The sequence below is a fragment of the Anopheles coluzzii genome, chromosome 2, assembly GCF_943734685.1.
Source record: "Anopheles coluzzii chromosome 2, AcolN3, whole genome shotgun sequence".
Taxonomy (NCBI): Eukaryota; Metazoa; Arthropoda; class Insecta; order Diptera; family Culicidae; genus Anopheles; species Anopheles coluzzii.
In genome coordinates, this window is record NC_064670.1 from 69,604,812 (window position 1) to 69,620,709 (window position 15,898).

Below are 15,898 nucleotides of genomic sequence, written 5' to 3' on the forward strand. Positions count from 1 at the left end.
TCCACGACTTGTTCGTAGGAAGTGCCAGGAGCAATGTTAGCTTAGTGGAGCCACATTTTGGGCACAAAGCGGTTTTGAACGGTTGGGAGGGTTGGAGAATCGATATCCGTGCAATAAATAGAAATTAGCGGATCAGAAGTGAGGTTATTTGTGAAGTTAATATTATTGTGCTCAGCAAGTGACGGTACGAATGTGTTTTTGTTGATGTTGTTATTATTTATGTTTGTTGTTCTTTTGGCGACAAGCGAGATAGCAGGTGAAAAGTTCGTAGCACTGACCAACTCGGAGAATAATTTCTTCACTGGTAAAACTCTGCGCAATTTGGCAGGAGGGTGACTGCTCAGTGGTGTTCTCTTCTGCGATTCATTAAGCTGCGATAGACCAGTACGAATTTCTTTTGCTAGAGGTTAAAGTGCAGATTTGTGACTATTTACGATGGCATCCATTGTTGTTTGTATGTTCGACTGGGCCAAAGCTTGTTTGATGTATTTAGTGCGAGGATTAAGAATCACATTATTGCACGATAGGCAACACCAGTGGAGTTGTTGGTATTCGTTGGTAAGCTTTAGTGCATCCTCAGGAATGCGCGAACAGCGGATGTGGAACGGTGAGTTGCTAATCAGCTAATCAGGTCATCGGTGATCTCGGTTGCGCAAGAGTTGCAAGTATGCTCCATTTTGAAAAATAATTCACAGCCTTGACCACAGGTCGTCCTTTCCTGGATAAACCTCAACTACACGAGCTAATGGCCAGCAACTAGATGGAATGTTGTCTTCCTTAATGATGACTAATGTCTCGGGTGTAATACAATCATTTTTTGATTTAAACCATTTTGATCTAGTTTGCAACTGCTGCAAATATTCGTGATACCATCTATCCCAAAATCGACGCGACAATTGTTGCAAGTGCCCCCAGTGGGTCAGCCGATTCGCTGGAAGCTGTGTCGTATCAATGTACGGAAATTGAAGCAACGGTGCACCAACCAAGAAATGGCCCGGAGTGAGCGCCGATACATCGCTTGGGTCATTCGTCAGCGGCGTGATGGGGCGAGAGTTCAGGCAGCATTCGATGTTCGCCAATAGCGTCGCCATGTCTTCGAACGACAGCGAGGAGCTGCTCAACACACGCAGAAGATGATGCTTCGTAGACCGCACGGCTGCTTCCCACAACCCACCAAAATGGGGAGCTCGAGGGGGGATGAACTTCCAGGTGATGCCCTTCTCCAGGGTCCACGATTGCACGGCTGTCTGGTAATCATCGGAACGAAACAGTTGATATAAACTGTTGAGCTGTTTGCTGGCTCCCTTGAAGTTTGTGCCATTATCCGAATGAAGCTCGGTTGGAAGCCCGCGTCGAGCCACGAAACGTCTAAGCGCAGCGATGAAGGCATCTGTGGTGAGATTTGAGACCAATTCAATGTGAACGGCTGGAGTGACGAAACAAACAAAAATATAAACGTATGCTTTAGTCGCCACAGCTCGTTTGTGTGGGCCCTTAACAAAAACAGGACCACAATAGTCGATGCCACTCACGGAAAACGGTTGTGCTGCTACTACTCTTCCGACTGGAAAATCACCCATCAGTAGTTCGGTTGAAACTGGACGTGCTCGAAAAACATTTAAAACGCTAGCTGGCATCGCGAAAGAATTGGTTTAAAATTAACAGTCGTTAAAAATTAACCCGAGTCGTTAAAAATTGCTAGAATTTGCATCGCGATCGCATTGAGTTCATTTGTTAATTTTAACGGTCATATGCCGCCGTTAAATAAATAACTGTCAAGAGTGTATGCGATGCAAATTAACAGTCATTTAATTAAACTGCTCGATTTTTCCCCGTGTTTGCCTATATGCGATATCGAGCAGTCGTTAACTGTTTTGACGATCGTTTATTTTAACAGGAATGAACAACAAATGAACTCGGTTAAACCAAAATGAACTTTAAACGACTGTTAAAATGTGTTCATTTATTCGCGATGCCGGCTACTGATGATACATTTTTCGAGCCACGTTTCTACCACCGACTACCCAATAACGTTGACGACTGTAGCTCAACATCAACTGGGGACCGGCATGTTCCAACAACAGATTATAGTATTTCATCAAAAGGGTTGCCAACGGGTGGTTTCCGGGAATAATGAGCGGGTGTTTGGCCTCAGTATGCAGGGACGAATTTTCCAAACGACCGTCAACGCGGATGATTTCATCGACTCCCAACTGCGAGTGCAGCCTCTTTAGTTTTGAAGATGCGTAAACTGGCTCCTTTCGTTGAAGGGATTTCAACTCTTCCTGAAAGCAATCGCGTTGAGCAAGACGACACAGAGCTTCTTCCGCTTGCTTTAGGTCGGCTGTCGTCAAACCCTTGCGGTCATAATTACGTCGATGAGAACAGCGTTTTAGGAATTGCACGCAATAGCCCATTATTCGTCGTAGTTTTGAGAATGACGAATAGACAACAGGTAGGATCAGCTAGCGTATATTCTAATGGTGTATTGAACTCGGTTAAGTCGAGCTGATAAGCTGGCAAGTCTGTTGACGGTTTAGAAATCACAAGCAACTCAATGGCGAAAGTTTCTGTGATATAATGTGGACGTATTGTTGCGTTGACTGAATACCGGCACATTTATCCCGGTGCTGCCACCAACGCCTAAAAGCGGAATATTTACTTATCTACGCGGCAGTCTTAATCTCTGCGCTAATTCACCGGCAATGAAATTAGACTGAGCCCCACTGTCTAACAAGGCTCGTGCTTGGTGCTCCATACCACTACTATCCACAATATATTGATAACAGCACTGTGGATTGCATTCGTGCATTGAGAATGGTTTGTGGCGAGCTGATGTGGGTGGCACTAGAAGTGGAAGGCAGCGGCTCAACTGGTATTTCTGTTACACCTGTATCCAAATGCACAAGTGAATGATGCCTTTGTTGGTACTGTCTGCACACCCATTTAGATGGACTCTTTTTTGACGAGTGTCCCGACCCAAGACAGTTGAAACACTAGTTTAGTTCCCTTGCTCTTTCTCGTCTCGTTGTTACTGGCAATGCTAAAATCTCCGAGCATTTATTTATGTAGTGTGGCTGTTTTTTACATACCTTGCAGTTCTATATTGTGCTACTATAAACCTTTGAGAATGCTGGTTTAGCCTTGCCCTTATCCTCTGCTCCATATTGCTCTAGCACGTCACATTGCGGAGTGATGAATTTAAGGATGTCAAATAGTTCGGGAAACTCTTTGTGCTCGAGTGTTCGCTCGCAAAGTTTTCTTGTTTCCGATTCGAGACAGGAAATCAAGATGTGCGTAATTATTTTATTGTTTAAGTTGTCAATTGGGTGCTTCATGTAGACGAGAGCCTCTACATGCGTTGAGCATGTTTCAACCAAATCACGCAACCCTTTAGCTGATTCGCGTGCCAATGGCTTTAGTTTTAGCAATCCACTAATGTGGTGCTCTATTATAACTCGTGGGTTTTCAAACCGCTCTTCTAGTAGTTTTCACGCCGAGGCAAAATTCTTAGAAGCAATCACACTTGCACTTATGACACCTGCCGCCTTTCCAATTAATGCCTTGTTTAAATGATGCAGCTTCACTGCATCTGAATCACATGACCGATTCATCAGGTTTATAAACATGGCCTTGAACTTTGTCCACTGTTGGTATGAACCATCAAATGTGGGCATCGGAATCGAAAGGTGTTGGCCTGCTGACGGAAGTACAGGCGATGTGGAGGTAGTTGATGTGCTTGGTGGCGACTCAATTGCAAACGATTCAAGTGCTACTTCTATGATAGTAGCAAGCTTTCTGAAGCTTTGATCGTGCTTAAAATTATGTTCTGTGTCAGGGGGGAGTTGTTTTAATATTTGATTGAGCACTCCACGTTGAGAATTTTTCAATTTACTCAATTCCCGTAAATTTACTCGACTGATGGCCGCTGTAAGCTTAGCAGCTTTTAGCTCAGATTCGAGTTGAGTAACGCTTCGCAAAAGTGCCTGGTGTTTCAGTCGTTACATCTTCAAAATAGTAACCTTCTCTTGGATTTCTTCTTCGGAAAATCCCTTGAAACCCTGGAACTCCATCAAAGCATCGTCTGCGGGTGATGTCGCCATTTTGGTTTCGCGAAGGAAGGGTACGTCGAGTTTGATTCACTCCCGGGTAGGTGAATTTAATAAGGTTCGTGTACTTACCGATGTGGCGCCACAACGTACCTGGCTGTGCTCCGACCACCGGCTAATTGACGCACTGTAGCACCGAGGAGAAGCTACAACACGCTTGGTTGTGCTTCGGCCTACGGCTGCTGGACGATGACGCTGCAGACACCGATGTGAAACCACAACACGCCTGGTTGTGCTTCGATCACCGGCTGGCTGGCGAGCGATTTGGGTAGCACCGAGGAGAAGCTACAACACGCCTGGTTGCGCTATGGCCTACGGCTGCTGGACGAGGAGGCTGCAGACACCGATGTGAAGCGACAACACGCCTGGTTGCGCTTTGGCCTACGGCTGCTGGACGAGGAGGCTGCAGACACCGATGTGAAGCGACAACACGCCTGGTTGTCGTTCGATCACCTGCTGGCTGGTGAGCGATCCGGGAAGTACCAAGAAGAAGCTACAACACGCCTGGTTGTGCTTCGGCCTACGGCTGCTAGACAATGGCGCTGCAGACACCGATGTGAAGCCACAACACGCTTGGTTGTGCTTCGATCACCGGCCGGCTGGCGAGCGATCTGGGTAGCACAGAGGAGAAGCTACAGCACGCCTGGTTGTGCTTCGGCCTGCCGAATTGTACAAGAGCGTAACGTGTGTTACGATGGCTCGTGCCGGCCATACGAATGCCGAAATTCGGAAGGCGGCGATGTGTTCGCTGAACACCGTAAAAACAATACGGTGGCCAATGGGCGGCCGTACATTTGGCAGCAGGATTCTGCACCATGCCATACGGCCGTAAAAACACGCCAATGGCTCACTGCCAATTTTGACCGATAAATCAGCACCGACGTTTGGCCACCCAGCTCCCTTGACCTTAATCCTATGGATAACTTTGTGTGAGGCACAGTTGAGCGGGACACCAACAGGGCGTCCTGCAATACCAAAGCGGAGCTGGTGGCCAGAATAAAGGCCGTGTTTGCGGCCATCCCCAGAGACATAGTTGTCCGGGCTTGCGCGCGGTTCCGGAAGCGGGTGCAGGCGGCCAGCGACGCCGAGGGGGGGTTCGTATAAAAATTCGAATAAAAAATGCGGCAAACATGGTAAGCTAAACTTTGTAGAATTTTTTTTTAATATTTAACATAAATTTGATAAAAAATCCTTTCCTATTCCTTCAGAAACTGTCAAATTTATCTCGAACACCCTGTATGTGAGGGGGCGCAAATTAATCAGGCTCTCTGAGTCTGCAAGAACGATGAGTAGAATTTCGTCATTTAATTTTCCCCTATCGTCAAAGGCATTCAATGCTTCTTTAACACTCCTCACCATTCGCTCCCATACTCCGCCCATGTGCGGTGCTGAAGGTGGATTGAATCGCCACGTAGTGTGTGCGTCGGTAAAGGTGTCGGCTAAGGAGTACTTATTGTCTGATATTTGTTTTTGCAGCTCGTTGTTAGCGCCGACGAAATTTGTGCCGTTATCGGAAAATATTTCGGTAGGTGGACCCCTTCGACTCACAAACCGACGAATTGCCATGATGCACGCTACTGTAGGCAAGCTGTGTGCGACTTCTAGATGCAATGCTCGTGTAACGAGGCAAGTAAACACAGCTACGTGCCGTTTTTCTCGCCGTCTTGCATTGACCACCTCTATTGGCCCCAGGTAGTCGATGCTAAACTAAACGGATGAATGTGGGAGGTAAGCCTCGCTTCTGGGAGTGATGCCATTCTGGGTATGCTCGGCTGACATTTTCTTATTTTGCAGCGTTGACATTATTTCATTGACCTGGAGACACACGAACGCAGGTGTTGTATGTAGTACCGCTGCCTAATCTCATTCACAACCGTTTCGCGATTGGCATGCCCGAACCTGCGGTGATAATCGCTAATGATCAGTTCCGTTACGGCGTGATTTTTCGGGAGTATGATCGGATAACGTGCGTTGATATCTATCTGCTTTGCTTTGCATATTCGGCTATTCACGTGTAGAACTCCGTGTGCGTCTTTAAAAGGCATAAGCAAGAATAAGGGATTGTTTTTCTCCAGTTCGGTTGCGGCATCCTGTTTTAGGTCTGGCTGGCAGATCTCTAGCTTTTGCATTTCCGCATGATATGGAAGCTTACACAAGAAGGCGCATATCGGCCTTCTCAAACTCTTCGGAGCTCAGGGGTAAGTTTTCATACGAAACAGATTTTAGAATATGAGCTTGCTGTTTTTTAGTGGCCTTTAACGTTAACACTGGTAGACCTGCACGTTTTCGTCTACAATTTGACATAAACCGGTACAGAATCGCTACTGTCCGCACAAACACGCTCCATTTAGAAAATCGTTCAGGTTTTAAGCTAAAACTCTCTATTTCTGTGTGCATCATTACATATCGGCGATGCTCTTCGGTTGTGTTATCGATTGGTCTCTGTGGTGGCCAAGCCTTTTCTGGTTTGTGCAAGAACGGTGGTCCAAGAAACCACATTCCGTTTGGTTGAATGACTGTCTCTTTGCACCATTTTTTTAAGCAGTGTTGTGTTTTCTGTTTAATAATTCAGTTCCAGTTTTATTCACGTTAGGTTTGGTTACAAGATAGAGCGGGAGTGCGTAACAAAAGCGAAGCTTAACCCGAAGGCGCGCCCGAAATTGACAGACGTCGAAACGAGGTTGGGCAGGTAGCGCAATAATTCCAAACAGCAGGTTGGACCATACATAACAAGCTGTCTGCCGGATTTTCTTTCATGGGAACATGCCTCCAGTTGTGCAGTTCGGTTAGCGTCAGTATTTCACCAACTCGGCTGGCTACAAATTGTTTAAACTCTCGCGTGGGAGAACGAATCCAGGACAAGACAACTTCAGAGTCTGTATGTATGAATTTGTGACGAATATACAGTAGAGCGTCGATTATCCGGGCAGCTCGGGACCAAGGTGTTATAAATGACAAGGTGCAGTTGTTCAGAGCAAAATGACATTTCTCGACTTGGCATTTCTCTTCCGGGGGCTCCGGTATAAAAATCGGGGAGGGCTGGTGCGGGGTAATGAAATGTGTATGCAGAGAGTGACAGATGTCCCCCACAATGTCGCCCAGCAAAAGCGATAAAAATCAACCTTCTAAATACATTATCGTTGCTCGGGACCGGACGGTTGCCGGTTAAACGATTTGCACGGATAATGGTCCAATAAATGTCAAACGCATATAAAACATATGAAATTCACTAGTTTTATTATCAATTCACCTAGAATCAATCTATTAATAGTTAGTAGAATATTATTTTAATCAATAACTGTAGGTTTAACAACTATTCATGAACAAAAATGAATTTCGCTAGAAGGCCTAGAGGATCGAATAAGCTCATCACAATGCGCAGTACAATTCGCTTTGTTGGCCTTTTTTTCTCTTACCGCATAAGGTTTCAGAGCATCTTGCCAATTCGCAGCAAATTTTATTACGTCGGTTGACGTGTCCCAGGTGAGACCTAGAACTCTCGGAAATTGCTCTTTTTGTTCCAGTTCTATCGCCTTGTGTTGGATTATGTTAGCTTTTTCCAAACCTACAAGGGCTGTTGACTCATTACTTATCCAATTGCGCATATTGAAACTGGCTTTGCTATGTATAAGGTGGACTTGTCGTGTTCTTGCATTTGCTTCTTCCACGGTGTCGCAGCTAGTGATGAGTCAAGTACCACTTTTCACTGTGTGGTGCTGTGGTACCACGCACAGTCTACTGTGCTGTGTGTGCGTGGTACAGTATCGGACAATAAGATAGGGCCTCTTTTTATCATCTCACCGTGCACTTGTTTTTCGTGTGTGTGTGTGTGTGTGTTTTTTTTTTGTTTTACAAGGAGGGGGAATCTTCGAAAGACTCCCGTTGTCGCACGGGTGTCGACATGGGATTCTTACCCAGTAAACCCCCTCCTTGGGCCATATACCCTTCCCCATGGGTTCACCTTTCGGTATGCTTCTTGGGGAAGGGCTTATGCATTAGCATTGCATCCTCGCTATTGCACAATGAACCAGAGTTCGCGAGACAGATCAAAAGTACTATCAAACATCACACAGCAATAGAGCTCACAATCAATACACCAAGTACTTCACACTTCGCATACTGCTCCATGGGGCACACATACACTGGTGGACATTAAAATAGGAAAAAAAATTTTGTGTGTTTTTTTTGCATACACTAGGTGTGTCATCGCCAACAGTTCGAGGCGTACTGAATTTGCAATAGCCGAATTTTGCCTTTTATACTCTCATTTTTGGTGCGCTACTTATCTGAGTTTTGAGTGCCGGCAGCGTTTTGCGGCAGTATAAAAGGAGAGCCAAACCGTGTTGTGCTTCATTCTTCCATCAGTGGTCAAGGTGAAAGGTTGCTGTTTAAAAATTCCACAAAATCATCATGGGTCGCGGAAAGCACTGCACACCAGAGGAGCGAAAACACATTCAGGGGCTGTATCGTGAGAACGTGCCAATCAAGACAATCTGCAAGGCGTTCGGCCGTTCGCGGACGTTTGTGGACAACGCCATTCGTAGCGAGGCTACGGGTAAATCGACAGGTCGTCCGCGAAAAACAACGGCCGACGTTGACGCGCGGATTGTTGAGATGATCAGGGCGGATCCTTTCAAAACTTGCACTCGTATCAAGCAGGAGCTTGGTTTGCAAGTTTCGGCGAAAACGGTGTCTCGCCGTTTACACGCCGCTGGGTTCTGTGCCCGGAGACCGAGGAAGGTTCGTAAGCTGCAGCCGCACCACGTAGAAGCGCGCATTCGGTTTGCCGAAGAACATTTAGCTGCATCCATCTTTTGGTGGAGCAAAATCATTTTTTCGGATGAGTCCAGAATCAATCTGGATGGTTCTGACGGCATTAAATACGTCTGGCGCTTTCCTAATCAGGCGTATCATCCGAAAAATACGATAAAAACCCTTAGTCACGGAGGCGGCCACGTAATGGTGTGGGGTTACTTCTCCTGGCACGGCACGGGTCCTTTGTTCCGTATCAACGGGACACTGAACTCGGAAGGGTATAGAAAAATACTTAGTCGTAAGATGTTGCGTAAATGTTATTTGGCAAACCAGGATGTGCAAGTTCTACCGTGGCCTGCGTTGAGTCCTGACCTCAACCCGATTGAAAATCTGTGGTCAACTCTCAAGCGTCAGCTTAAGAACCAGCCTGCACGTTCAGCCGATGATCTATGGACACGCTGCAAGGTTATGTGGGAACGCATAAACAGAAGCGAATGTCGTAATCTCATCGGCGATATGGCCAAACGCTGTCAGGAAGTGATAGCGAATAACGGTCACCAGATTGACCGTTAGAATGTGTTTTCGCTCAGTGGAACACCGCAACACCTCCTCCCAACAACCACTTAAACAGTCCTTTTCAGGGCTACCAAATATTTCTGACAAGAACTATGTCTTTCGGTCACAGAAAAAAGTTCCTATTTTTATGTCCACCAGTGTACAAAACACTCCAAACCGTACCACGTTCACACGCGTCCCAGGTCCTGATCTCCTCTCCACAGCTGGTCCAGCCTTGTCAGGATCAGTCTCATACATGTTGTTGCAGCTTCCCACAACTCTTCGCTATGTAGCATCAGCTGCACTAGGTTGGTCTGTCTTACGGCGGTTCTGCACTTCGTGTCAAGCAGCTGGCGCTCCTCTAGGAAACGTGGACAGTAGAACATTACATGTTCCGCAGTCTCGTCATTGTCCTTACATACTGGGCATCGAGGTGAAGAAGCGTGCCGGAATTTGTGGAGGTAACTCCTGAAACACCCGTGGCCAGAGAGCATCTGCGTGACAAAATACGTGACAATGTGTGTGTGTGTGTGTGTGTGTGTGTGTGTGTGTGTGTGTGTGTGTGTGTGTGTGTGTGTGTGTGTGTGTGTGTGTGTGTGTGTGTGTATGTATGTGTGTGTGTGTGTGTGTGTGTGTGTGTGTGTGTGTGTGTGTGTGTGTGTGTGTGTGTGTGTGTGTGTGTGTGTGTGTGTGTGTGTGTGTGTGTGTGTGTGTGTGTGTGTGTGTTTTTTTTTTTTTGTTTTACAAGGAGGGGGAATCTTCGAAAGACTCCCGTTGTCGCACGGGTGTTGACATAGGATTTTTACCCAGTAAACCCCCTCCTTGGGCCATCTACCTTTCCCCATGGGTTCACCTTTCGGTATGCTTCTTGGGGAAGGGCTATGCATTAGCATTACATCTCGCTATTGCAACATGGACCACATTCGCGAGACAGAATGACAGTCCTGGAGACACTCGTAAAACCACACAAAAGCACAAGAAGTACGCATTCACTTGAGTTACAGGCTCACTTCATTCGTGCACAGATACACTAAACACTTTCACAATACGCACAACACTATTTACGAACGCCCAAGTCGTTGATCCGCTTTCCATAAGGCCAGCAGCTTCATCAGTATTGATCGCATGCCGTTTGCTATGACTTCCCATGTTTCAGCATTCTTTAACATCACCTCGGTCAGGTTTGTTCCGTTGATTGTTGTTCCGCACTTCACGGTGATTTCATGACGTTCCTTTGACGTTTTGCTGAGGATCTGGATAATCCCGCGTTTGAAACTCCGGAGAAACTGCAACACTCAGAATCCTCTGCTAATATGAGGCAGATGGGAACCATGCTTGCGATAACACAAACTGCCGCGTGCGATATTGTTTTGTAGGCACAAACAACTCTCATAGCTAACAATCGGTGCACTCTGTTCACCAACTGTCGGTTTTCCTTTAGCACCAGAACATGTGCCCAGATCGCAGCGTTATAACGCAACCGTGAGATGGCCACGTCAGCTAGAAGTCGCCTGCAGCTACTCTTGGGCCCTCCAATGTTCGGCATTATTTGTATCAACGAGTTTGCTGCCTTAAAGACGTTGTTACAGGCGTACTCGACATGCTTCCGGAAACTTAAGCGGTCATCGATGATCACACCAAGATATTTTAGATGACGTATCGACTCAATACGTTCATCACCGACCTGGATGCTACCTGACTGCACTGTCTTGTGGCTACTTATGATGAGGAATTCCGTCTTTTTATGGGCGATTTCTAGCCTCATTTGTTGCATCCACGACTCGATTCTGCTTACGGAGTCGGATGTGAGGAGTTCAATCTCTTCTATTGACTCACCAAGGACAGTAAGAGCAATATCATCAGCAAAACCTATCACTTCAGCTCCTGGAGGAAGCCCTAGGGTCAAAACTCCGTTGTACATAACATTCCAGAGAGTTGGACCCAAAATAGAACCTTGAGGAACGCCAGCGGTGATGCTCATTTTTTTGATTCCCAGATCTGTGTCGTATAAAAGCATACGGTGATCCAAATAGCTTTTCAGCAGCCTACAGAGGTACGGTGGAACCATCATCTTGGAGAGAGCTGCATGTATGGCCTCCCAGTTGGCACTGTTGAAAGCATTCTTTACGTCAATCGCAACGATCGCGTAGTATCTGTTTCCTGTCCTCTTTTTTAGCAAGGCGCTTCGTCCTTTCTTTAAAACAGCTGCGATCGCTTCACCAGTAGACCGCCCCTTTCTAAAGCCAAACTGTCTGTCCGACAGTCCGTGTTCGCCTTCTGTATAGACAACTAATCGGTTGAGTATTAGGATGTCTAGTATCTTGGCGAAATTGTCTATCAATCCTAAAGGCCTTAGTGCTGATGCATCGCCGGGGGGCTTTCCAGGCTTTGGTAGAAGAACGAGTTTCTGTCGCTTCCAGGGTATCGGAAAAAACCAGTATCGAAGCAGTTCTGGAACACTGATAAAAAAGCTTCTGGGTACGCTTTGATAGCTGCTTTCATCGCTTCAATGGGGATACCGTCCGGACCAGGTGCCTTCCCCAGTTTGAGATGGTCTGCAGCCTTCTGTAGTTCATCAGCGGATATTGACACAGATTCAACATCAGGATTGCGGGGTATATCACGTGTAGTTTGTGGCTCATGGTTAGGAAACAACTGTTCAATGATAGTCTTGAGCACGGTTGGGTTCCTTTCCCTAGGTAGGTCTTGGCCGACCATCTTACCCATTAGCGTTCGGTAAGCACCAAACGGGTTGTTTTCAACCTCATCGCATAGGGCCAAAAAGCATCTCCTTTTACTTGCCTTGATCTTCCGTTTTAGATTTGATCGTGCCAGGATGTACCAACGTCTCAGATCCTCCCTTTGTTCCGAGGATTTGGCTCGATTCATCTTTCTGCGTGCTTCGATGCAATGGCTTCGGCACTGGGCTATTTCGGTAGTCCACCAGTAAGCTCTCCGTCGTGGGTAAGGTCCCCCTTTCCTTCGTGGCATAGAGGTGTCACAGGCGTTGGCGATCGCTGACGCTAGCTCCAATGCTGACGAGGTGTTTCTGAAAGGTGTGAAATCGCCAAACCTCAATGCCTCAATAAACAGTTCTTCGTTGAAGCATTGTGTTTTCCAGGCTGGAAAACCGGAGCCCTGGACAACCCTGTGGCACTTGCTTCCTGCCGTGTAGCGTATCACTCGGTGGTCGCTGAGGGTGTAGGCGTTGCTTACCCTCCAGTTCATGGAAGAAGCCAATGCTGGACTACAGAACGTAAGGTCTATAATGGAAGTTCTGCTATTCCTTACAAATGTGGGACAGGAGCCAAGTGCTAAGTTCAGTCTAGAAAAGTGCTCCAACACGGCGTTTCCTCTGGCGTTTGTGCTTTTACTGCCCCATTCCGTGGCCCAAGCGTTAAAATCTCCTGAAATGATGATAGGATTAACATCGTAGACCTCATCTGAAATCCTCTTAAGCATTTCTTCGAATTTCTCTAGATCCCATCACACATGTGTGTGTGTGTGTGTGTGTGTGTGTGTGTGTGTGTGTGTGTGTGTGTGTGTTTGTGTGTGTGTAGTAGAAGGAGTTATAGAGTGTGCTTTTTAATGTGTATTTGCGAGTGCGCGGGTTTGTGTCTGAAAAAATTAGCTTGCCATGTAGTCATATTGCGTTGAAATTATTCTGATAATGTGTGTTATCATGTGAAACAGCGTGCGTTCACACTTGGATAAAAGCTAAAGTTTGCATCTACAGCAGCGCTTGTTCCTGGTGTGCTGATTGATGAATGTGCATGCGACAGCAATGCGAAATGGACACGCGCACAATGAACTCGGCATTCCCTCACAGGTGTTTCTCCAGTGCACGCCATTGAAAGGCCTGCGTGCATCTCTGCGTTGAAGCTCGTGTGTGCATAGGAAACTTTGTGCGTGCACAGAGCTGGCGCGCAGTTGTTCTTTTCAATGGGCGTTTTGTTTCATGAGCGCGGCAGTATTCTGTTCTCGATTTAAATGGGTAGACGCTCACTCGCTTACTCATTGATAGTTTTTATCCATCAGCAGAACGCAGGCAGAGCACGGGATCAGCCGTGTCCAAGTTTTTAACCAGCGCGTTCTTGACGGTCCAAGCAAGCAATGTTAGTAACAATGGGTCGAGGTAAACATTGTACCGATGATCAGCGCCATATAATAAAGCGAATGGCGGCTGCTGGCATTAAGCGCAAAACGATCGAGTTCGTGATGGAACGATCGTGCACCTTTGTGGCAAACGCGCTTCGGACAATCGAAACGCGCAAGTCAACCGGACGTCCTCAGAAGACCACGGCGAAAGAAGACCGTAAAGTTGTTAATAGATCGAAGAAACACTGATCGCGAGGGTGGTGGTCCTGCTTATTACATCAAAAACCTAACCCAAAACACAAACAAACTACTAACAAATCTATCCGAAACGACATACTTGTGAAACAAACACACACACCAATACACACTCAAACATACATACACACACACACACATGCACACACACACATACACACACACACATGCACACACACACACACACACACACACACACACACACACACACACACACACACACACACACACACAAACACAAACACATACAAACCACACATAGACCTGGCCCAACGGGTGCATGGTGCGTTGAAAAAACCAATACCCTATCATTATGTCCGATACTGTACCACACTTAATGTGTGGTCGCACAGTAGCTGTGTTCCCGCACAGATTTTGCACAGTTACTGTGTTATCGCCCAGTTAGTGTGCTTTGCACACTTTTTGTGCTCCGCCCAACTACCACACAGTTTGCACAGTTTGTGTGCTCCGCACAGTTTGTGTGCTCCGCACAGTTTGTGTGCTCCGCACAGTTTGTGTGCTCCGCACAGTTTCTGTGCTCCGAACAGTTTATGTGCTCCGCACAGTTATTGTGTGCTCCGCTCAGTTTCTGTGTTCCGCACAGTTTCTTCCGCACAGTATCTTTATAAAGAAACAACAAAATATCATTATAATACCTTGAAAAGCTATTATATTATTGATTCTTTTCTTGCCGCATGCGGCAAAAACACATGCGGCGAGGTTCTGACCGTTACCTTACACCGCGCTCTCGCATCAATCGAAACAGACATCATACGGACGTCACACGAGGCGTAAACTTTGACGTAAACTGGATTTAAGCCATACAACTCTATAATCTTTTGACGGGAAGTTTATGCTCTCCCATACAAATCGAGCACACAATAACTGTGCGGAGCACAGAAACTGTGCGGAGCACACAATAACTGTGCGGAGCACACAAACTGTGCGGAGCACAGAAACTGTGCAGGGCACAGAAACTGTGTGGAGTACAGAAACTGAGCGGAGCACAAAAATCGTGCGGAACACAAAAAATGTGCGAAGTGTGGCACCACAATTTTATAAAATGTGCAATTGTGCTCGCACATTTTACTGTGCTGTGTGTGCGTGGCGGCACAGTGCTACTTGACTCATCACTAGTCGCAGCTATCAAAGTAATCATCCATGTAGGTTTTCTGCTTGATTGCAGCAGCAGCTTCTGGGTACGTCTCTTTGTATTGGTCGGCATTCAAGTGCATGACGTACTGAGCAGAACACGGTGAGCGAGTTGCGCCAAACGTAGCGACATCCATGATGTATATTTTGGGACTTTCGCTTGGATTGAATCGAAAAAGATATCGTTGAGAGTGTGTGTCAGGCTTTCTTATCCGTATTTGGTGGAACATTTTTTCAATATCACCTCCAAAGGCGACACGTCTCTGTCTGAATTTGCACAACACTCCAGGAAGCTGAACTAGTAAGTCTGGGACTTTCAACAGCTTTAAATTCAGAGATACCCCGTTTACTTTAGCAGCTGCATCCCACTAGTCTTTTCTTCTCCGGTTTGCTAGGGTGGCCAACGACGTTTATTGGTAAGTACCATGCACGACCAGGAGGGGCTTCAAGCACCTCCTCATTAGATGCTTCATGCGCAAACCCCTTCTCCACGTACATTCTAATCTGATTATGAACTTCTTCTTTTAGGGGTAAATCCTTTTCCAGCTTGCGTTCCAATGCCAATAGGCGTTTCTTAGTCATTGGAAGGCTATCTGGGAAACATACCTCATCTTCTGCCCACAATAAGCCGGGAGTGAAATGCTCAGCATGCCGTTCGGTTGTAGTCTGTAGAAGATTGTTGGCACGGTTTACTTCTACTGATTCTGGAACATTGACACTGAAGGAAGAAATGCCCGTACCTTCGAGTGTGAAATACTGGCGAAGCATTTCATGAGTCGTCAGCGTTTACATTGCTGCTTTCGGCTGAGCTATCTTTCGCAACTGCTGCGATGTTCTGCACGATGTTCACTTCAAGTAGCCCTTGTCAGTCCATGCTGTTCGGATGTTGCACAGTTTCATCTTTACCCGATATTCTTTCGTGACGGTTGACCGGGAATGGCGTTGCTGCTGTCGATCCGCCGATGCTTTTTGGA

General features: G+C 46.6%; 1 protein-coding gene across 1 annotated transcript; it reads right to left on the bottom strand.

Moving 5' to 3' along the window:
* Positions 1–11,762: 11,762 nt before the first annotated feature.
* On the bottom strand, positions 11,763–14,555 carry LOC125906514 (uncharacterized). The gene has a single exon (XM_049605568.1). The coding sequence runs from the start codon at positions 12,879–12,881 to the stop codon at positions 11,772–11,774; it is 1,110 nt and encodes a 369-aa protein (XP_049461525.1). The 5' UTR covers positions 12,882–14,555; the 3' UTR covers positions 11,763–11,771.
* Between the last annotated feature and the right edge of the window lie 1,343 nt (positions 14,556–15,898).

What these genes read in the sequence shown, in the direction of transcription:
- LOC125906514 (XM_049605568.1), bottom strand. Translation starts at nt 12,881, where the DNA reads ATGCTTAAGAGGATTTCAGATGAGGTCTACGATGTTAATCCTATCATC.